Source organism: Dermochelys coriacea, chromosome 1, assembly GCF_009764565.3.
Source record: "Dermochelys coriacea isolate rDerCor1 chromosome 1, rDerCor1.pri.v4, whole genome shotgun sequence".
In the NCBI taxonomy this organism is placed as follows: domain Eukaryota; kingdom Metazoa; phylum Chordata; order Testudines; family Dermochelyidae; genus Dermochelys; species Dermochelys coriacea.
The window spans coordinates 268,883,918-268,907,741 of NC_050068.2; the positions used below are offsets into that span (position 1 = coordinate 268,883,918).

The 23,824-nt window shown below is 39.2% G+C and overlaps 1 protein-coding gene across 5 annotated transcripts in view; it reads right to left on the reverse strand.

Moving 5' to 3' along the window:
* The window catches only part of CFAP54 (cilia and flagella associated protein 54), a 184,614-nt gene extending 161,986 nt beyond the window's left edge, over positions 1–22,628 (reverse strand). For 4 of the 5 annotated variants that reach the window (XM_038387605.2, XM_043491960.1, XM_038387607.2 and 1 more), the window contains exons 1-12: positions 22,556–22,628; positions 19,351–19,494; positions 18,806–18,919; positions 18,606–18,707; positions 13,042–13,240; positions 8,606–8,701; positions 7,384–7,496; positions 7,107–7,278; positions 6,378–6,463; positions 4,426–4,560; positions 2,379–2,526; positions 1,484–1,551 (exon numbers count right to left, since the gene is read on the reverse strand). In XM_038387605.2, coding sequence (XP_038243533.1) covers positions 1,484–1,551; positions 2,379–2,526; positions 4,426–4,560; positions 6,378–6,463; positions 7,107–7,278; positions 7,384–7,496; positions 8,606–8,701; positions 13,042–13,240; positions 18,606–18,707; positions 18,806–18,919; positions 19,351–19,494; positions 22,556–22,579 — 1,401 coding nt within the window. In that variant the 5' untranslated portion in view covers positions 22,580–22,628. The remainder of the gene's footprint in view (positions 1–1,483; positions 1,552–2,378; positions 2,527–4,425; positions 4,561–6,377; positions 6,464–7,106; positions 7,279–7,383; positions 7,497–8,605; positions 8,702–13,041; positions 13,241–18,605; positions 18,708–18,805; positions 18,920–19,350; positions 19,495–22,555) is intronic. The other variant, XM_038387606.2, reaches the window with a different exon arrangement.
* Positions 22,629–23,824: the final 1,196 nt, after the last annotated feature.

Consider the following 23,824-nt stretch of genomic DNA (forward strand, 5'->3'; position numbering starts at 1 on the left):
GCAGCTATATTCATACAGATGCTGAGAGCAGCTCTGCATGGGGAAGCACAGCTAAGGAATTACCCAGCATGCAAGTGCACACCCCCTATGGAGTGTAAACCCAGAATTGTATCGTCTTGCACTACACAGAGAACCATACAGCGTAAGAACATAAAATTTGCCCTCTTCCTCAATGTGGAGAGAGATATGCAACAGCTCTCTGCCCCAAGCATGAGCTCCACACTGGTTTTAGAGACAAAACAAAACAAGTATATTAACTACAAAAGGTAGATTTTAAGGGATTATAAGTGATAGCAAATAGATCAAAAGGAGATTACCTTAGTAAATAAACAAAATCACAAACTGATCTTAACACACTAGATAAGTAGGATATAAATTAGCAAATTCTCTCCCTGAGTGATAAACAGGATGGCAGATTTTAAGGCACAAGTTGCCTTGGCTTTCTCAGGTTTTCATACACAGGCTAAAAATCCTTCTAACCTGGGACCATCACTTCTCACAGTTCAGTCTTTGTTCCTCAGGTGTTTCCAGGTGTGTTGTTGTAGGGAGAGTGAGGACCACCACCACCCCCGATGTCATTTTCCCCCTTTTATATTTTCTTCCCACTTGCTGTAAGCTCTTCTGCTGTAACTTGGGTCAAACAGTTCCCATTATGTAGTGCCATCTCTAAGAGATTTCTATTGTACACAGTTCCTGTGGTAATCCTTGTGCTTATGGGAAGAGGCAGGGCAGGGGAAGGTCAGGGATGTCCAGTTTTCGGCAATTAGAAAGTTGCCAACCGCAGGCAGAGGAGAAGCAGCAGCACAGAACTGGGGCAGAGATTGAGAAATCCAGAGTGCTGGGGTGCAGAGTCACAACTAGGAGCTTCTAAGAGAGAAACCAGCTGTTTGCAAAAGGGGACTTTTACAAACATGCAGCCTGGAGCTGACAGGACAGCTGAGACCACACCAAAAGACCAATGAGTTTGCGCTCAGAACACAGGTGTCAACACAGGTTATATTGATGGGGGCTAGTTTGTAGTTGCCATGGGGCAGAATCTGTGTGTGGGTGGGGAACATTTTCCTGTATGCTGTACCAAGGAAGTCTGTGTAGCCCCTGTTAAAGATCCTGGCCTGGGTCTGTTCTGTTTCACAAGTCCTTCCTACAGGCTAAGGCCTGCTCTGACTGCAGCACAACAGAGAGCGTACAATGGAAAGAAGTATGGACATGGTATAAAGGAAGAATGAGCTTTAGCACAAAATATCTTTGAGATCACATAGGACTGTACAAGGTCAGAAAAAAATAACTTCTCTGGGTTTATATGATGAAGATTTGAAGTATCTACAATTTTTCTCTGCTCTAGCATATCTGTGCAAACTGTTTCGACTTCATAAAATTAAGTACTACATTTTATAGGACTGTTTCTAACTTTAAAATGTTTAGAAAGGGACATGCGATATGGTTTCTGAAAATGTTATGCAAGTGGCAAAGAATAATATATTACCTTCAGTATTTCAGGAATGTCAGAGATACGAGTTTGCGAAGGTAATACTGATTCATTTTTTTCTCCTGCTGGATAAGAAAAAAAAAAGTAAAATGAAAATGAAAATCAACTGCACTGAATTTATAACACTAGTAATAATTGACTAGTTCTATTAATAACTGAAGACCTTGGAAGTGGGAGTTTTCTAGCACTTAACTGTGAGATTAATCATATTGTTTTGATTACTGCACATTCTTAATGCTCTAAAACAGGAGTTGGCAACCTTCGGCATGCAGCCCATCAAGGTAATCTGCTGACAGGCCACGAGACATTTTGTTTATGTTGACTGTCTGCAGGCATGGCATCCCACAGCTCCCAGTGGCCATGGTTCACCATTCCTGGCCAATGGGAGCTGCGGGAAATAGCTATCTGTTTGGCTTTCTGTCTCCTTCTTATTGGCTATTCTCTGGCTACTTCTCAGAGCTTCGTCTCACAAACAGACATACCTCCATCCAATAAAACCCAGAGAAACTCCTCTGCCCACATAGCTCAGTTTCTGACTGGCCTTGCATATGGCCTATGTTTTGGGTGGTGGTCCATATTGTCTCCAGCTATCTTACTTCATAAAGGAGCTTAACTGCTTCTTCCATTTATCCTGAACGAAGGGCATCTGTCACACTCACCAACTTAGGTCTAAACAATTTATATTTTATAGCATTTATTTAAAATAAAATCAAGCATGCTGCTATCAACAACCAACAAAAACAAATAAATATATTTGAAAACCTATCTCAGACTTCAATTCAGAAAATGGCCAACAAAAAAGAAAATTGATTAGCAAATTATATATTATATTTAGATATTCCTTCTATACCTATTTCCAATAACACTCCCATTACCTTGTTCAACATTTTACCTGTTTTTGCAGATTTATTTGCACAGTCAACTATGTTCTCCAATATCGCAGTCAGACGTAATGTGACCTCTGCAAGTACTACAACATTAGCATCTCCTATGTTACTGCTGTGAATTACTTCATTTATTATCCAAAGTATGTGAACCCACTAGAAGAAAAATATATAAAGCAAGAATCTTAAAGCAGTTCATAAAATTGAATTAAAAATATTCATATTTATGTATTCCAAACACTGATGATTTTTTGCACTCCAAATTGTTTAGAGACACTTGTAGATTGATCATAACACATGGAATATGATAGTACTTGGCCCTTGTGAAAACAGGACACAAAAGGGGGAGGAAATTCCCCATGTACCTGCACAAGAGTTAGGCAAAATATAGCCATAATAGTCCTCATAGGAACATTAATTTATCAGTTATGTGCAGTAACTTGCTTTATTTTTCCAAGTTACGACACTTAGTACTTTCACTTTTCCATGACTCCTCCGACGTTCCTTCAGATCACAAGTTCTTTTGTTTGTTTGTATTTTTTGTTTTCTTGAAACTTTGCAGAGGTTTTGTGCATGTTCTGCATGGGACACCTATTGTACTATATGCTGGTATGACAAGATGCCAAATCCCATAGCAGATTTCATCAGGTGCATAGAATTTGGAAGGAGTCATTGTAAGGAAAACCTTTTAGACATGGAAGCCAGGGGGGGATGTGATTCAATGTTGTTTGTGACCTACAGTGATCCTTAGATAGGATGAGATCCTTAACCCCACTCCAGTTCCTTTATGCTAGGTAAAAGAGATGGAGCAGCATAAAGGGGTTCTAAAAACCCCAATACTCCTGGCCTGAGCACAGAAAATGACAGCCATAAAGCTGCCGTCCAAAGATCCCCTCTGAAGCCCTCATGTACGTGGGGAAAGAAGGGTGGCCTGGGGCAGGGTCACAGGGCTGGAGATGTTCTTGGCAATGTTGCTGTCCACAGGTCAGCCCCGGGAGGCTGTCATAACACCTACAGGCCCCCAGGAGTCTGTGTTTAATTACAGCAGGGGCCTCTTCAGCCTTTGGAGCAGCCCAAGATCAAGCTGGCTCAAAGCCATTTCTGCCCTCCCACCTTTCCAAGAACTCTTTCCCCTGAACTCCAAGTTTTCTGCTGCACTCAGAGGGTACATCTACTCTGCAAAAAACCAATAAACCCACAGCTGCAAGTTTCACAGTCTGGGTCAACTGACTCGGGCTTGTGCTATGGGGCTAAAAATAGCAGTGTAGACATTCCTGCTCAGGCTGGAGCCAGGCTCGGGAACTCAGCAAGATGGGTTTGTCTTAGAATGCAGGCTCCAGCCCAAGCAGAAACATCTACATACTATTTTCAGCCCCATAGTGCAAGCCTGAGTCAGCTGACCCAGACTCAGAGACTCATTGCTGCGAGGTTGGGGTTTTGGGGTTTTTTTGGAAGTGTAGACATGGGTTTTTTTGTGCAGAGGCACATCACAAAACCTCACCCCACAGTATTTGGGAGATTTCCTTGAACCATATGGCTTTTCCTTTCAATAAGAACAAGAACTTTTGTGTGGGAAGTGATTCCCCTAACACTGTGTACACAACCACCTTGAACAATGTTATTTTCATTTTGTCTGACTATCCCCCTATAACAGACTGGACTTCACAGAGAAATGAAATAGAGATCGGTTGTCTGCCTTGTCTCTCTCACTTTTTTTTTTTTAAGGCGCTTTGAGGTGGGAGTGAAGGAGGGTTGTTCTCATCCCAATAATGACATTACTAAGAATATGTATATACGTGTGAAGAAAATAGTGGAGAAATGAAAAATACTGTCATTAAAATTAATGCATTTTTAATACGTTACCATGCATATGTACCAGTTTGGAATTATATCCCTCACAGAAAGAACACATAACCCTCATTTGTAACTAATGGGAGTTAGGTCTTTATCAAAAGGAAAATATACTTCTGCGATTTGAGACCTAAATTTTAATTTGGGTTAGCCATCATAAAATGCATTCATGTGAATGGAAATAGAATAAGAAAAAAGGAGTACTCTGTAAGCTTTGAATTTGTAGATATATTTTAAGTAGGCACTTCCACTCATTTGGATCCGCTGAACTCCTACTTTGCACTTCTGCCACAGAAACTTTACTATATCAACAAGTATTTCTTTATCTGGTTGGAGAGTCTGGAAAAAAAAGATGTTACAATAGCTCCATAAACAGGTGCAGATAAATTAGTTTTTAGTACAGAAAGTAAGCCAATTTATACTTTGCCACATTTAGTGTTCTTATATAGGATGCCATCAACATGAAATCTAGCCATTATTTTTTTAAAGAAGAGTTAAAAGTAGTTTCAGGTATATCATCTGTCCTCTGCCCCCATCTGCCAATTTGGGAGGGGGGAGATATAATCATTTTTTAATAATTTATTTTCTCTTGTTGTTATGTGAAAGAGTTGCACAAAGAAAAGGGTAGAGTAATTAACTACACAGGGAAACAGCAAAATTGATCATATGCAAAGTGCTGCAACAAGTAAACACACTGGAAAAATACGAAAAATAATATGGGTTACTAGTTATATTAACCTTAGGAGTTTCTTGAGTGATAGTAAGTAAAAAAATGTAAATATGATTTTAAGTTGAAAGTGTATTTTTCTTCTTTCTGCTTAGAATTACTGCAGTATAAGCTCCCAGTTTGCCACAAACATTATGGGCTATCATTATGGCCTTATGAAGACTAGGAAAGTATGCCAGCAAACACATCTTAATTAAGAGTTGTTTAAAAGCGTATTATTTCCTAGTAAAAATGCATTTTAACACCTTGAAATACATTTTATCTGGTTACACCCATATTTGTAAAGGTGTTAAAAACTGCTGTTTAAAAATGTGTTAGCATATAAATAAAACATGGGTATGTCTTCACTGCACTGTTAACTAAAGTTATCTTCACAGGAGTTAATTCTCTTGAGTTAGCTTATGTTGAATGAGAGCAGCCATACTGAGAAATAACACTTGAACTGCAATGGTGATGTTGCACTCACTTGTATGTGATACAAACTCTTCTGGGGTTGTACCCCAGGAGTCTTTGCACTGCAGTAAGCTCAACCAGTCTATGATTTCTTTCCCAGTGAATTGTAGGAGAACTTGTCTGTCCTTTCTGGGCACATAGGAGGAATTGTGGGAAGGCAAAGAAGAACTAGCAGCACTCAAGTGGTTTTAACCTGCATCCACACTACAGAGTGGTCATGTAAGCAGCTGACAAGTTGTGCTAACTGGAGCTTTAGCCTATCCCCCCTAATTCTCTAGATACATTCCACCATATTTGACACACTTGCTTCCCTGAGTGCAACACAGCAAAAAGGAATTTGGTCTCCTTCCTTGATTATTAGAAAGTTGCAGTTTGCTGGGTAATTTTTGAAAATGGCTTTAATAATTTTATAAAGCTAGTTTAATTACATAGGAACAATTATAATAAAAAGTAAATTAAAACAGAGTAAATCACAATCAATCACATTTCTTATGCATTAACTAATTTCATTTTTGTTGTCATTTGTAAAGCTTGTCAACCATGCATAACTTCCTCTGAGCTTGAATTACATATAATGGTACTGTCAGGAATTAGAGCCTGCTGCAGAGCCATTCTCCAGGCAACCTAATGAGTGCAGCTGAGCTGTAGAAGGCTGCCTGATTGGCTGTGCCAACTGATTGGTTGGAGGAGTCTCTGAGGCCCTGCAGCAGTTCAGAGGTTGCTCAAAGTACTTCCTAACACCTCTCTTAGCGTCTGCTCCTGCCTTTGTTCTCTCCAGGTAACCCAATTCTGATCCTTGACTCTGATTCCTGACCTCTGACTTCGGCTCTGACCCTGGGTTCTGATTCCTGGCTACCCCAACTCCTGTTCTAACTGCTAGGCATAATCATTGGGCCTGACTGCCCAAGTCCTAGTCATTTGACAGATACAATAGCAAATACTGCATACAGAAGAAATGTGCATAATTCTTTTATACCTGCTTAGATGTACGTACGCAGGAAAACAGTGTGGTTGCCAAAGTGACAAGATCATCAGATGGGTCTCCAGGCTTTAGGGATGCTTCTACAGTCACAATTAATAAAGGAGGAAAAAGTAAAATCAGGATATTATTTCCTCATACACATTTAATAAAAACATGATGTTTTCAATGCAGCTGTTCCAACTTGCACAGCTGCAATATGGTTCAGGAAATAGTAAATATGAAGGAGAAGCACGCTCCCCATTTTATACATTCCCCACTTCTGTGAAGAATGCGTATTTCTTTTTTGGTACATGGAAATGTTTTCAAGATGCATGTAATTTTGTGGATGACAGAATACAGGTTTAAATGACAGCACACTTTAACAAGTTCTTCTTGTTTGAAGTAAAAGAAATCTCAGATATATGAGCAATAAGAAAGTGCAAAATAAAGTCATACAAGTCTTTTCCATCCCAGGCTCATTTTTTTCCTGGAAAACTGTCTGAAAATATCAGTTAGATTGTCTCCCACTTATTGGAAATGTCATTAAGTCATGTTTTGACAAGTGAAAGTAAGTAAGACACAGTTCAGTAGGTCATAATTTCTTAACTGTTAGTTACAGTGGCAGAAAATTTTATACTGTATTTTAAAGAACTTCTCCATAACAAATAACAAAACTTCATGCTGAAAAAATTATATTTGAAATGTTATTATTTCAACTCATAGCTGTAACTATCTACAACACACCTTGAAGTGCAATTGTTCTTCTTCCAGAACTGCGAGATATTGTGGCTTCCTTGAAACTATGTTCCTGGAGAGAGAGGCCATGTTTAGATCTTCTTGTAGACACTAGAGGCTGCATTGCAATAAGCAGCCTGAGTTCCATTTCAGCTTTCTTCCATATTGGATCATCTTGATTCTAATAGTTTAAACAGAAATAGGTAATGGAAATTTGCCTTAATAATTTATGAACCTAAGTACATTTTAATACCCTCATATATATTGTATAGTAAATTTGGATTACCTGAAGAAAATTAACAATCAGTCCAACAGTAGAATCAAATACATCCCACTCTTCATAGCTGAAAGCTAACTTTATAAACTTCATAGCAGCTTCTCCAGAAACACCATTTTTCCCTATAACAATGGCAAATAAAAATATAATTCTTTTTAAAAATATAACATTCAGTAAAATTAAAGCTATTTTTAGCATCTGCATAATACAAAACTAAGATTCCACACAAGAATTCTGCAGACATTGAACAATCTTGAGGGATTTCTCCATAACTCCACAAAATGGACTTTTTGTATTATATTGCTGGTTATTTTTCAGTGTTTATAAGACTGGACTGCCATACCTGCATTGTCATGTTACATTCCAAAAGTCCACATTGCTGTTGACATTAATGAGTCTTTTTGATGAAGTCATGGACCTAATTCTACCTGCCTTCAGAAATAACCTCAAAATGGTTGCAACCACAGTCCTCACATATGCCCCTCCTTTCAATTACTACTTTTAGGAATGTGAAAAACTTGTGCAAAGATGGCTGAATAGTTCTCGTTGCCATATCTGCAAATATACATATACATACTGGGGAGCCTCTTCTCCCTACCCTCTCAAGTGAATCCATATAAGAGCAGGGCAGAATAGGGAGTCTCATGCTCCTTTCTGCCATAGGCAAGGGCCCCAGGTAGTACATTCAGCAGTGTTCCACAGTCCCAAGACAGCATTCTAGTGAGTGAGCTCCAAAGGGTATTCCTTTGGTTGAAGGTGCTGGGAAGAGGGTTAGATTAATGTTTGGCAGCAGGTATCTTTTTGAAGGAGCAGTAAGGACTGCTCCAAGGCCACGTCATTCTGCTCTGCACAGATATGATGACTCAAGGACTGTCTGCTCAGCCACGTCCACCCCTCTCTCCTTCCTAAGCACATCTCACAATTATAACATCAGAAACTTTGATTTTTGTAAAGGACTTGAGGATCTCTGGATCAACTGTGCTATGTATGTTCAAAGTAGTAGCATTTTATTATAATGCCTGTATGTTTACAACTTGATACTTCAGTAAAGCTTGTAATAGCTTTGTAATTAAAATTGAAACAATATTTAATGATTAGTTCTGATTGTCTGAATACTAATAGAAGGTAGGATCTTGCAAACTTTGTAGGCATAGAACTACCATTGGAGTTCAGCGTGCTGAGAGTTTGCATGACTGGGTTCAAAATGCTTTGAAAACCCAAACTAATATACCTGTTAATATCAGCTGCAGAAGTGTTGATGACGCATTTATTACACCAGAAGACTCAGTACAATACCTTTCTTGTGTACTAGCAAAGCTGCCACCACCTATAACAAAAATAACTCATTAGATAATAATACAAATTATTTGATGTTATATTTTATTTAGTGATAATCAGAACTGCTCAGAAACTAGAATTCCTGTTGTGCAGGAAATTTTGAAATTAAAAAAAATCATCATAATGAAAACTCGCAACTTCAAAATTCACATGGAACAAAGGGAGTCCAAAATTTTTGTTTTGAAAAATCAAAAAAAAATTCTGTTTTGACCTTTTCCCCAACAAAATTAATGAGTCTCCACAAGCTGCCCAGAGCTCAGGCAGCCCATATTCTGGACTATATAAGAACATAAGAATTTAAGAACAGCCATACTGAGTCAGCCCAAAGTTCCATCTAGCCCAGTATCCTGTCTTCAAAGAGTGGCCAATAACAGGAGCCCCAGAGAGAATGAACAGGACAGGCAATCATCAAGTGATCCATCCCCTGTCGCCCATCTCCAGCTTCTGTCAAACAGAAGCTAGGGACACCATCCCTGCCCATCCTGGCTAACAGCCATTGATGAACCTATCCTCCATGAATTTATATAGTTCTATTTTGAACCCTGTTATAGTCTTGGCCTTCACAACATCCTCTGGCAAAGAGTTCCACAGTTTGACTGCGTTGTGTGAAGAAATACTTCCTTTTGTTTGTTTTAAACCTGCTGTCTATTAATTTCATTTGGTGACCCCCTAGTTCTTGTGTTATGAGATGCATTAAATAACGCTTCCTTAATTACTTTCTCCACACTAGTCATGATTTTATAGACCTCTATCATATCCCCCCTTAGTCGTCTCTTTTCCAAGCTGAAAAGTGCCAGTCTTATTAATCTCTCCTCATACGGAAGCCATTCCATATCCCTAATCGTTTTTGTTGTCCTTTTCAGAACCTTTTCCAATATATCTTTTTTAAGATGGGGCAACCACATCTGAAAGCAGTATTCAAGATGTGGGCATACCATGGATTTATATTGAGGCAATATGATATTTTCTGTCTTATTATCTATCCCTTTCCTAATGATTCCCAACATTCTGCACATTGAGTGGATGTTTTCAGAGAACTATCCACAATGACTCCAAGATCGCTCTCTTGAGTGGTAACAGCTAATTTAGACACCATCATTTCATATGTATAGTTAGGATTATGTTTTCCAATGTGCATTACTTTGCATTTAATCAACATTGAATTTCATCTGCCATTTTGTTGACCAGTCACGCAGTTTTGAGAGATCCGTTTGTAGCTCTTCGCAGTCTGCTTGGGACTTAACTATCTTGAGTAGTTTTATATCATCTGCAAATTTTGCCACCTCACTGTTTACCCCTTTTTCCAGATCATTTATGAATATGTTGAATAGTACCGGTCCCAGTAGAAACCCTTGTGGGACACCACTATTTACCTCTCTCCATTCTGAAAACTGACCATTTATTCCTATCCTTGTTTCCTATCTTTAAACCAGTTACCCATTCATGAGAGGACCTTCCCTCTTATCCCGTGACAGCTTACTTTGCTTAAGAGCCTTTGGTGAGTGATCTTGTCAAAGGCTTTCTGAAAATCTAAGTACACTATATCCACTGGATCCCCCTTGTCCACATGCCTGTTAACCCCCTCAAAGAATTCTAGTAGATTGGTGAGGCATGATTTCCCTTTACAAAAACCATGTTGACTCTTTCCCAACAAATTGTGTTCATCTATGTATCTGACAGTTCTGTTCTTTACTATAGTTTCAACCAGTTTGCCTGGTACTGAAGTCAGGCTCACTTGTCTGTAATTGCCTGGATCACCTCTGGAGCCCTTTTTAAAAATTGGCATCACATTAGCTATCTGCCAGTCATTTGGTACAGAAGCTGATTTAAATGATAGGTTACAAACCACAGTTAGTTGTTCTGCAATTTCACATTTGAGTTCCTTCAGAACTCCTGGGTGAATACCATCTGGTCCTGGTGACTTATTACTGTTTAGTTTATCAGTTTGTTCCAAAACCTGCTCTAATGACACCTCAATCTGGGACAGTTCCTAAGATTTGTCACCTAAAAAGAATGGCTCAGGCTGGGGAATCTCCTTCACATCCTCAGCCATGAAGACTGTTGCAAAGAATTCATTTAGTTTCTCTGCAATGTCTTTATCATTCTTGAGTGCTCCGTTAGTATCTTGATTGTCCAGTGGCCTCACTGTTGTTTAGCTTCTGATGCACTTAAAAAAAATTGATATTACTTTTTGAGTCTTTGACTAGCTGTTCTTCACATTCTTTTTTGGCCTTCCTAATTATATTTTTACACTTCACTTGCCAGAGTTTATGCTTTTTATTTTCCTCACTAGGATTTAACTACCTAGAAGGTAGGAAGTCTAAACAACCCTGGCTCAAACCAGGGCTTCCAGAGCTTCTGGGATCCCAGCTGTGTGGCAGCCCACAATACCAGCAGACAAGCTGTCAGGAAGCCTGCCTAGTTTCTGTTGAAATATTCAATAAAGCCAACACATTCCCACAAGATATTTTTATTTTGATTATCAGCATTTTCTGACAGAAAAATGTTTTGTTAGAAAACTTCTGAGCAGCTCTAGTCATAATGATCTTGGAAGTAAAATACAATTATTAAGTGTATTTACTTTATACATGTTATTTTATTACCAAAACATCTTCCACTCCGTGGTTCTAATTCTGTCCTTATTTAGACCTCCATAGAACGCTACTGACTTAAATATAGAGGTATGGGGTGAAAATCAGTTCAAACTTTGACCCCTCAAGGGTCCTTCGGAACAACTATTTTATGTGGTAAATAAATAGGATTAGATAGATTTGCTCTGAAATTACACTCATGCAACTCATGAAGTTAAAGGTAGTGGGGATATGTGGGTTTGACTTAGGACAGAAAATTAGCTGCTCTATATACCCAAACACATGAGATTAAAAATGCTTTAAGCAGTGCCAGGGCAAATCAAAGAAATAGAGACCTTTGGTTTATCATTTGAAACATTCTAGGCATTCACATAATAATGAGCAACTAAGCATTTAGCTGCCAAAGACCTACTGCCACGTGAAGTTTGCACAAAAGAGACTTGTCAGCACATCCCTAGAGAAATGTGCAGCCATCAGCTGGGATTTTAATTCAGAGGTGGGCAAACTACAGCCCGTGGGACCGTCCTGCCCGGCCCCTGAGCTCCTGGCCTGGGAGGCAAGCCCCCGATCCCTCCCTCGCTGTTCCCTCTCTTCCGCAGCCTCAGCTCACTGCTCCGCCGGTGCAATGCTCTGGGCAGCAGAGCAGTGAGCTCCTGGGGCAGCGCAGCTACAGAGCCCGGCCTGACCCGGTGCTCTGTGCCATGCAGCGTGGCTGCCTGTCCTGGTGCAGCCACGCCACCAGAGATCCAGGCAGCGCAGTAAGGAGGCAGGGAGGAGTTGGATAGGGGTCAGGGCAGCCAGAGGGCAGGGAACAGGGTGGTTGAATGGGGGCAGGGGTTCCCAGGGGACAGTCAGGAAGGGGGAGGTCAGGGGATAGAGAGCAGGGGGTGGATGGGGCAGAGGTCCCCGGGGGTCCATCAGGGAACAGGGGGGTTGGATGGGGCAGGAGTCCTGGGGGTGCTGTCGGGGGCGAGAAGCAGGAGGGGTCAGATGGGGGTGGGGGCCGGGCCATGCCTGGCTGTTTGGGGAGGCACAGACTCCCCTAAATGGCCCTCCATACAATTTAAGAAACCTGATGTGGCCTTCAGGCCAAAAAGTTTGCCTGCCACTGTTTTAATTACATGATTAGTTGATTTGTGCATTTTTTTTAAACAGGTGCTATTTAAATGGTTTTACCAGCAATAAAACATTCTTTCAGGATGAAATTCACTCCTCCCCACACAAAGCTTGACTAAATGTACTTTGTTCAGGGAATGAAGTGGATGTCAGGCAATAGAATGCACCATCACAACCTACAGGCTGGCTACAGGACTGCATCGTAGCCCACTGGAAACTAGCATTCCAGCCCACGTGCTAAAATAACGACCACAGTCGCTCTCCACATCCTCTATGCTGGAATGACTGGATACAAATAAACATATATCAAGTGGGTCCTACCCTGGGTCATCACAAAGACCCCTTCCATGCTGAGCTATTCAGAAAAGGTGCAGACTTTCTGTGAAGCACAAGCAGTTACTCCAGATATACACTGGTAAAACTGAGAGCTGAATTTGGCCAAAGGTTTTAACTTAATTACGTCAAAATTTGGGAAGGCATAATTTTAAAAAAAAGTAAGTTTGATTTTATCAGTGCTATGGTTATAACTGACACACATACTTCTGCAGGTGAGTTTTTTCTTTTATTGGCATAAGAAACACTGAGGTTCTTTACCAGTGTATTTTCATTTTTATGCCATTACCTGCCAGGATATCCATGCCTGCAAAAAAAAGCTCTGAAACCACATCACGAATCTCCGTTTCCTCAGGAACAAGTGGGGCAGGGCGCAACACTTGTCGATTACTATCAGAGAGAGCTTCTAAGATGGCAAGGAAATGGGCTGCAGTGCCATCAAACATCTCTGTCAGCAGCCGTTCTGTAACAGTACGAGGCCATGGCAACTAAACAAGAGATAAATCTTTGTAAGGTTTTGTTGGATAGGGGTCAATATTTCAAATGCGTTACAATAAAGCAACAGTTTTTTCAAAACAGCTCTCTGTGAAAAAGTGAGTTCAAGTACAAGAAATAACTGCAGTATACATTGTGGTTGTGAATTCTATGATCCAGAGGTATAGCAAAGTATCAGGCCAAGTTTGTAAGGTACCTTAGGAAGGCATGAATTTCACAATAACTACATACACTGCTGCATACTATTCTAGTTAGAAAACAAAACAATGAAAATTATGAAAGGAAAAAAATGTATTAATCCTATGTAATTCAAAGCTATCCAGATCGTGTCCTGTAATCACATGGGCTTGATCACTGGGAGCTGAGGACTCTCAGCATTTCACAGGAAGTCAGTGAATATTGACAGCGATCAGCACCCCACAGGACTAAAGCTACAGTCCATTAGGTTGCTTCTTTAGTCTTTACATTTTCCAGTCAACATAATGTAAAACATAAGACAATACACACAAACCATATGCACTATGTTTGGCTCCTAAGTAATGAGAAATCTATAAAATAAAATAAAACTGATTTCATGATGCTTTGTTTACATGACTGTTTTTTCCTTGTCAAAATCATTACCAGGTATGAAGCAATGAAGTGGAGACCCAGTATTTAACGGTCACCTGCTCCATCTCATCATCACTCCAGTTACAACAATTTATTTGACATTTTATCAAATAAAAAGCCTTCAGTAAGGTTTCCAGGACCATCTAACCATTATAATACTAGGGAATTTCCTTCCTGCATTGGTGGAGCCACATCCTTTATTTTAATTTTCAAATTAGGCACTTTAATGCAAGCAAGCTAAGATGTATACCCAATAAAAAGGGAATAATTTGTGCCATATCTGGCAGCATTTCAGCAATTTATATGCTGATGGATTGTATTTTTATCGTAACATAAATTATACACCCATCTTTTCAAACAGGCCGCCTCTTTAGAGGTAGCTACTTATCTTTTCAAAAGAAAGAGCAACCATTTCTACAGGGAGGAGGGTAAATCCACATTTTACTGGCAACCTCATTCCAAACCAAAGACAAGAAATATTTTTAAATAATTCCTTATAATTATACATGCAGGTTTAAAATTTCCCAAGTACGCTACATTGGATTTAAAAACCTAACATTTGTTGCTAAATTATTATATCCCCAATCATTCTTTCCACAGCATTGAGGAAATAATTACAGTCCCAAACCTGCAACTGGCTATATGCAACAGAATCCTGCCCCCATGAATAGTCCTTGACAGTTTATAAACAAAACACAGATTTTATTTAAATAAATGCCTGAGGTAGGGAGGGTAACTATACACAGCTGTGATAGCAATACTGTTTTAGCTGTAAACAGTTCCCTGTGGTGTTTGCAATCCAAATATTACAGCATTGTAGGGGTGAAGGAAAAAATGAAAATTATTAAAAATTAATGTAAATTGAGCCAGTCTATTTTCATTTTCCAAGTTAAATTAAGAGCTAAAAGTACATGGAACTACACACATACTAAAAGTTAAGCCTGTGCTTATATATTTTGCTGGATCAGGACCAGACCACTCAGCACCTTGCAAGATCAAACTCTTATCAGGCATTCCAGTCTAAATATCCCTACATTTTGGCTTTTCTACACAAATGTTTCATTTGCTGCAAGCTGAGGTATAAAACTACCCTCACAAGCCTGCCATGCACTTAAGTGTCCAGGTGGACCCTGCTGCTGCGCACTAAAAGTTCCCTAGTGCATTTTGATCTATGGCTGTTTCAAACCTGGATAAATCAAAGGGCACTAGAAAACTTTTAGTTCATGGCAGCAGGGTCCATACTGACATTGAGTGCATGGCACACTAATGCAGGGTAGATTTATACCCCAGTTTGCCATGAGTGAAGTGTTCATATAGACAAGCTCTCTGTCTTCTTATCATACTATGATTACTGGACTGCACATGTTTTATAATATTAAAATGTCACAAAAATTGCTTTAAAAGTGAACCAATGCTGGCAAATATAGTCATATAGATTTTTCCCCATTTATTTGAACATTAGTAAATCTACAAAATGTGCTGAAATATTTCTGAAAATGATATCACATGTAAGGTTCACAATACTGAACAAATAATCAAACTATAAAAGCATGTAGAAACAAATAACATGAAAATTCAATACTTCTGTTTGTTAAGGCCAAGAAAACAGGCATGGCAAGTAGTGGACAAAAATGTCACATTTTAAAACAATTATTAAGAAATTAATTCCTAACAATCAGTCACTTTTAAAACCAGGCATTAAGTAAAGTCAGAAACTGATACAGAGTTATGTGAAATCTTTAGGAATTACATTGTAAACTGAATTATCTCCTGACCCTGACCACAGACTTCAAAGCCTGCAGAAGCAACACCCCCACTAGAACCGTACACCTGCTTCCCCAAGTCCTGCTGAAGGACATCACCTAAAACCAGCTAAATTTTACTGAGCCAAATCCTTGAGAAATCTGGTAGTCTTTACATATGCAAACCACACCCTCCTGAGGTTTCAGATAAGTGAGGTTTGGATCAACTGGAATGTGCTATATACTCAGCAATTTATATGAAAGTATACATGACTGAAATTACATATGACCTGATATTGAAGCCCTTCATACTCTTTTATACCAATGTATCATAGAGATCACTTAAAGTTTGATCAGGGCAATCAGGTCACATCTGAAATGTGTCAGGATGATGATGTTATAGCTTTGCTTTTAACAACAGTAAGGCTAAGTTTTTGTCACAGATACTTTTAGAAAAAAAAGTCATGGAAAAGTCACTGGCAATAAACAAAAATTCACCGAAGCCCGTTACCTGTCTCTGACTTTCACTAAAAATATCCCTGACCAAATGGGGAGGTGGGTTCAGCATCCATTTTTGCTGGGGCTCCCAGGTCCCCCACTGCTGTGGGGAGTGGGAGCTCTGGGGTCCCCTATCCACAGGGAATGACTGCTGTGGGGTCTCCTTTCCCACAAGATGGCTGGGAACTATGGGGGGCCATCACTGCAGCTGGACAGCTGCAGGGTCGTCCCGTCGCCTGCCACGGCTGGGCAGCTTCGGGAAGACCCCTGCCTCCCACCGTGTCTGGACAGCTGCCGGGGGAGGATGTCCCCTGCTGCCCACTGCAGCTGGGCAGCTGTGGGGAGGTCCCCCAACCTGCCACAGCTGGGCAGCTTCTGGGATTCCCCGCTGCCTGCCACAGCTGGGAAGCTGTGGAGGTTCCCCTGCCACTCCACTGGGCTGGGCAGCTGCAGGCTCCCCCCACCAGAGTGGGGGCTGGGAGCTATGGGGGGGAGCTGGCAGGGAGCTTCAGCCCCAGGCAGAAAATGTCACAAAGGTCAAAGGAAGTCACGCAATCCATGACTTCCTTTGACCTCCGTGACATATTCGTTGCCTTAATTATAAGCAATATCAGTTGAGAAATCCCATGATTTCATAATGTTATCTCTGATGGACCTTATTTATATACCTGTTTTTCCCAATACTCAGACTTTTTTCTATTAGTAAAGAAACAATAACATAGTATATACAAATGATACTAATATTTAATAGCATATTATTTTCCAGCAAAAATTATACTCTTCTGATTTTGAATATGACTATATGAATATATATTTATCAAATATAGTGCTTTTCATTCTCAGGCTTATCCCAAAAGTACTTTATGAATAAATAAGTTAGATAATGATTGTGCAAGTAAATAAAGCTCACCAACAATTCACACAGCTCTGTATATTTGATATTGACAGAATAAATGATGAGACAGAAATGGGAGTTATGCAAGGAGATGTCTAACTTCTGCCTTGATGGCCTCTCAAACAAGACAGAAAAGATCTCTTGTATCTCATCTCACCCAGAGGATGGTAGTGTAGCACTCATCTATGCCTCTTGGTACTGCTATATTTGTAATGAGTAAGAATGGAAATCATAGGACTAGATTAACCGCAGGTTTACACCACCAAAAACTCTGATGCAGGTCCACAGCATAAAGCATTCCAGCAGAGAAGGCTGCAATGATGCAAAGTGACTGCAACCTTCTTCCTACCTGGATGAGGCTGTGTGGTGCCAATGCAGCCCAATAAGTGGAAAGCACTGACCAGCAAGAGAGACTAGCTGGAGAGTGTGCTGGTTAGAGCCTCCTTGAGTGTCTCCCATTTGGCAGAGCAGCTATGTAGCCCTAGCAAAAATTAAAGTTGCCCCAACTCCAGATGAAACCAGAAGGGAAAAAGCAGAATTACCATCTGCCTTTCTTGGGGTGAATCACCCCTGGAGTATAAAGGGCTTCTCTGGCTCTGGAAACTGTAAATCACACCTCCCTGCACCAGCGTTAGTGGAAATTCTGTAACCTGTGTTATGGAGGGGGTCAGACTTGAAGATCACAGGATCCCTTCTGGCCTTAGAATCTATGAATGTATGAATCTTGTCTCTAGGAAAGGTCTTGAACCCAATGACTTTAAACCTGACTCAGAAGGAAGAGTGATACTCTCTGAGGTATATGGGGGAACCATTATGAATACACATAATAGTATAAGAATAAATGCAGCTATTAAAGCTAATAAAGTAGGTCTGGATGTTGTCCAAAGAAAGCAAGATTGAAAAAATATTTAATATTATGAAAGAACGTGTTTCTCTATACTAATTTACAAGGCCTCTCCCAATGGAACACTTGGCTGTGGCAGCTAAGATTGTTGGCAATAGAACGTGAGTTGGGGAAAATAATGATTTTCACCAATGGCTATTTCGTACTTTGCACTCATTTATACAGGTCACAGAATCCTAAGGGGGAGTGACGAATCTCTGAAAAATATATCTTTCAAGGTTTGAGAGGAGTACTGCAACACAAAAATCCACTGAAGATTTGTTGAAGCTGGCCCGGAATCTTTAATGTAGTTAAACACAGTAGGGAAAATTCAAGGGGCCATACACCATGGATGAATTTGAACAATATTTTTAAAAATTATATTATTTTTAAATACCATAGAGTTGTGGCTATTTTGCAGTGTACGGACAAGAATATTTATCCTGCACAAATAACTCACACAGCCACGAAAGAAAACAAACCCTGAATGATCCAATATAACCATATTGCCTATTATAATAATTACTCCCTTAAGTTGGTTCTGAGTCTTAATGGTAAAGTTAATATGTTATTTATAAGGCTGGAAAGGGAAAACAAATCATTCTATTTGCAGATAATGCTGTATGCCCATAAAAGATGTGTGTTAGGCAAAGCTATGTCATATCATTACTAAATAGAAGTAATAAATAGATCAAAAAGAAAAAAAGATTTATACAAAATTCTAAACTTACATTTTGTGCTTCTTTTAGATTAACCCTTAATTTTGGTCGAAAAAATCCTTTGGGCTTTCTTCTGGATTCATATACTGCTCTCTTGAAAACCATTACTGCCATCTGACTCAAAGAGAAGCATGTGAGTAAAAACTGTATTATGTATTCCGCTTCTTCAGCTGTATGTATTGTAATTTTTATAAATTGTGTCATGTTTATACCTTTATAGTGGCCTCTCTAAAAACTTTTTTTGTTTCTGAATTTTGTGCTGAAGAACTTATGCTTTCCAATTGCTTTAGTTCATCAATTTTACTCAGACCACGACGAGCGAATACCTATATAGCACAAAAATTGGATAAAGAGTTGATTCACCTATCTTGATATTATGGTTCTGTGCTCTGCTTGCTATAAGAGGGAGAGTATAATAGCCACGCCACCTCCTCATCCTTGTGTTCAGAGAACAATAAAGACTGAAATCATAGCCAGCTCCTGTACAACAGATGCAAGGAGAGAGAAGCTCCTTACTCTCTCTCCTTTAGTGCAACTGCTGAGGGGCTGGCCACAATCAAGCCCTGAACACTTAGAACGTTTATGTACGTATTAAAATGTACTACTGTGCTTTAATTTGAATTGATTAGTTCAATTTATACAGAGAAACATACTGTAGTAGCCTAACCACATTTCTGAATGCAGATAAAAAGCAAATATCATAATAAAATTTAATATTTAAATAAATATGCAGTTTGCCATTTATTGTTACAAATACCTCTCCATGGATGCTGGCTTGGCAGTCATAATAACAATAACAAACTGCAGTGTAAAGGGTAGCTCTCCATGTCAAATAGTGTACAGCTAAAAGTGGGACTGATGATTCCATACATATGCTGGCCCACAATAGGTATTCCAGCACCTGTGAGGGGAAAAAACAACTATAAGCAAAACACTATAAAGAACTGCTCAAAATGTATTAACAGTGTAAACTCGAAACAGAAGTTATATAGAAGGGCTAAGAAAAGTATTAAGCATTGACATGCATTTTCTATTGCTCAAAGATACACATAAAAACATGGTCTTAAATAACGGAGTAAATTAGAACACGAAATCACAGAAAGAGAGTTAATATTTCATTCATTTTACTTTCAGTCATTTATGAATTTTTCCACCTAGACCAGTGTTAATTTTCATCTCTAGACCTGAAGAAGAACTGTATGTAGTCTCTTTCATCAACAGAAGCTAATCCAATAAAAGATATTACATCATCCACCTTGTCTCTCTTCATCTTCACCTGACATTTTATGGTCTGAGATATCAAAACAATCCCAGTTCACTACAGAACTGTTTCCTCATTTACGGCTTGATCCTGCTCTCATTCAAGTCAATTCCAAAACTCCTACTCACTTGAAAAATGCAAGATCAAGCTCTTTAGGCTTTTATTCCGCAAAGCATTGAGCACTTCTTATGAGGTGCTGAGCACACTCTACTCTCACTGTCTTCAGTGGGTGCAGGAGGTTCAGACCTTCAGTTTGGGGAAATTCATCCTCTTCTCTAAACCTACTCTTCACAGCAAAGACCTTTTGATATAATTAGCCCTACTAAAAGACAGGTCTAGCTTGATTTCTACAGAATCGCAACACTTCACCCTACTGAACAGCATTTTCCTCTCTTACTATCTTTGGGCCTGATGCTCTATGAGATGCTGAGGACCCTCGTTTCCAAATGCAGTCAATTTACAAACTCAGACCTTCTGTAAATTACTGAACAGAAAATACATGTCCTGAATGTAGCTGACAGTATTTCCTCCAGAAACCATAAAGTACCATGTATAATATGAGCTACATTGGCATATAGAATAAAGATACAAAGTCACTTCCAGTTTCAATGCTAAGATGTTCAAATGGAAGATTTCCTTTGAAACTCTCCAGTCACTGAGAGGGATACACTTGCTCTTTATGAAAGACTGAAATAACCATATGTCAACAATAAAAAATATTGGATCCAGGATTGTCCAGTGTCTGTTTACTCCAGGTGGGGGGAAAACTGAAATCCAATTCAAATCTAGATAAGTAAAAAAATAAAGTCCAGGGCATACCAACTGAGATACTCGTATGAAAGACCAACAAGGCATCCTTGTGGCACCTTAGAGACTAACAAATATATCACTTGTGCCAGCAATGCCCCTCTGCCATGTACATTGGCCAAACCGGACAGTCTCTACACAAAAGAATAAATGGATATAAATCTGACATCAGGAATTATAACATTCAAAAACCAGTAGGAGAACACTTCAATCTCCCTGGACACTCAGTAACAGACTTAAAAGTAGCAATTCTTCCACAAAAAAACTTCAAAAACAGACTCCAATGAGAAACTGCAGAACTGGAATTAATTTGCAAACTGGACACCATCAAATTGGGCCTGAATAAAGACTGGGAGTGGATGGGTCACTACAAAAACTAATTTCCCCCTGCTGATACTCACACCTTTTTGTCAATTGTTTGAAATGGGTCACCTTGTTTACATTGGCCTCATTAGCACTACAAAAATGATTTCCACCCCTTCTTGTCAACTGTTGAGAATAGCCCACTTCCATTTTAATTGAATTGGCTCGTTAGCACTGATCCCCCCACACACTTGGTAAGGCAACTCCTATCTTTTCATATGCTGTATATTTATACCTCCCTACTGTATGTTCCATTCCATGCATCTGATGAAGTAGCTTTTAGCCCACAAAAGCTTATGCCCAAATAAATGTGTTAGTCTCTAGGGTGTCACAAGGACCTCTCGTTGTTTTTGCTGATACAGACTAACACAGCTACTACTCTGAAACCTATCATGAAACCTATGAAAGAAACGTTTATGGTTAAAAAAACCGAGCCACAGGGTGTCACTACAGCTCTAGCAAAAAACAGCAAAAGGATAATTCCATTCATGTAAACAAACAGCCCAATATGGCTCAGCTTGCTGATTTATATCCTATTTTAAATAGTGGAACTATAACTATGTATAATAAATTATCCTAATCTTAGTTAACAACAGCTTGCCATTAAGAGTCATTGGTACTATTTGCTTTAGTTAAGTATTTATAGTGATGACAGAGTTACAGTGTACTAGTTGTCACATATGGATACAAACATCTGTCTAAAGCATTTTGTTTTATTCAAATTTACAAGTAAGCAGTATTATATGATGGATATTTTCAAAAGATTTTTTTGTCAAAATTAAGTCAAAAGGCCACATTCTCAGCTGGTGTAAATCAATGTAACTGACTTCAATGGAGCAACAATGATCTATACCAGTTGAAGATCTGGCCCAAAACATCCAGTGAGAATGAGGCTCCATCAGGGATATCTAATTAAGGACTTGAGAACCCTAAGCTCAACCCTCTGCCTTCCTCACAAAGCCAGTTTAAGAATCTTGTACCACCCTTTTTTGGTAATTGACTACTTTGGAATCACTACCTTGTGTCGAGATATTAGGAGCCAAGGATTGGGGTGATAAATCGTTAAAATGTTGTGCAGTTAAAGTGCGCTTCACTTTTGAAATAAATAGTTTATTAAATTAAAAATGAACTAAATACAACTTCAAGGGGCTTGGATGACTCTTACTCCAACACTCCACAGGTGCCTGACTAATCCCAAAGACCAGCAGCCTGGTATGGTGGGGATATATGCTCACAGTTGAATGCCACAGAGGTCCATGAAGGCTTGGGGGATTCATGTTCTCCTGCCCTTCTACATGAGCACCTCTGGATACCAAACTCTTTCACCCCACTGTCCAGGATGGTCAACATTGCTAGTGCCAGGGAGAGTTGAGTTGGTCAGATAAGATTTACCCAGTGTGGACAAAATAAAAAAGCATTTCCTTCTTTTCAGTAAAATTCTGTTTGCTGTAAAACTAAAAGTATTCTTAATAGCTGTACAATATACTAGAAATACTAAATATAAAAAACCTTCCAGTTTAGCTTGCCATACCTTAGCAGACTGACCTTTGCTCATCAAATGCCTGCATATGGTATATATATAAATTGTACCTAGAAGAATAAAAATAAATTAAAATCTATACAAAAATGGACACAAGTCCAACATTTCTACTTCAAATCTGTTATGCTAGTTAACTGAAATTTTGTTGTTAGAATTTGGGTTGTTAATAAGTCTCTTATTTCAAGATGAAAAACAACTGAAAATATAATTTTAAAAATAAAAACTTTTAACATAATTATTTTTAAATTAGAGAAGTTGAAGCCATTCAAATTATTGTGTAACGTTCATGTCCATTGTAAAATAAGTAGGAAAAAAGCCTCATAAAAATTAAATATTACTGAAGTCTTAAATGTCCACTAGAAATATTTAATATCACAGGTCAAGTCAAGGGATGTGACTATTGGGGATAGAATTTTCATGAGAAAATTCTTGGGACTTGTGATCTTCAATCACTAAGGTACTTTTGAAAATCCCACTGTGGAAGTGTAATGTGTAACAAAGTTCTGCCTACACAAAAAGCTAGACAAGCAATAAAACACTCCAAGGTGTATATTCTATGTAGGAAAGGACACCTATAGTGCAAAGAGGCAGCCAAACACCAATCAACACAACTAGAAGGGCATTTTATCAACAAGCCACCACACAGCATCCATTAATAGGGTATTGGTATATGCCTTGGATGTGTAGTGAGCCACAAGCCTCCTGTTGCTGAGGGAGCTACAGAAAGATGTTCTACCCAGAAGAAGGGGCAGAGTCCTGGGAGGAGAAATGCCAAAGTTCAGGTCCTACTCTAACCTCGTTTCAGCCAATTGGAAGGAGCTAATGCTGGCCAAAATCGTGCTCAAGACAGGGATCTGGTCCAGAGAACTGGCAGTGGGATCCCAGAATGGAAAATTAGTATATTTTAATTTAATTATTTTATTGTGTTTCTTTGGTAGTCAAGGGACAGCTGAAAGGGAGAGGTGGGACCAAGAGTGGTCCCAGCAGATAAGAGTGGTTAGAATCTCCAGCCCCATTACAGCTCTAAACAGGAGAGAAGATACCACCACTTCTTCACCACCAATTCAAAAGCACCTTTTCTCTCATATGCAATTTTATATTACAATTTAGCATCAAATAATAATCCATGATTTGGGGTGGGAGAAAAAAAACAGAATGACCTTCTAAGAACTCTTGATACATCTCTTTTTATATACGCAAGTCTGTTCATCTGATCTAAATTAAACCAAGTATGAACAACACACTTACATGGTGGATAAA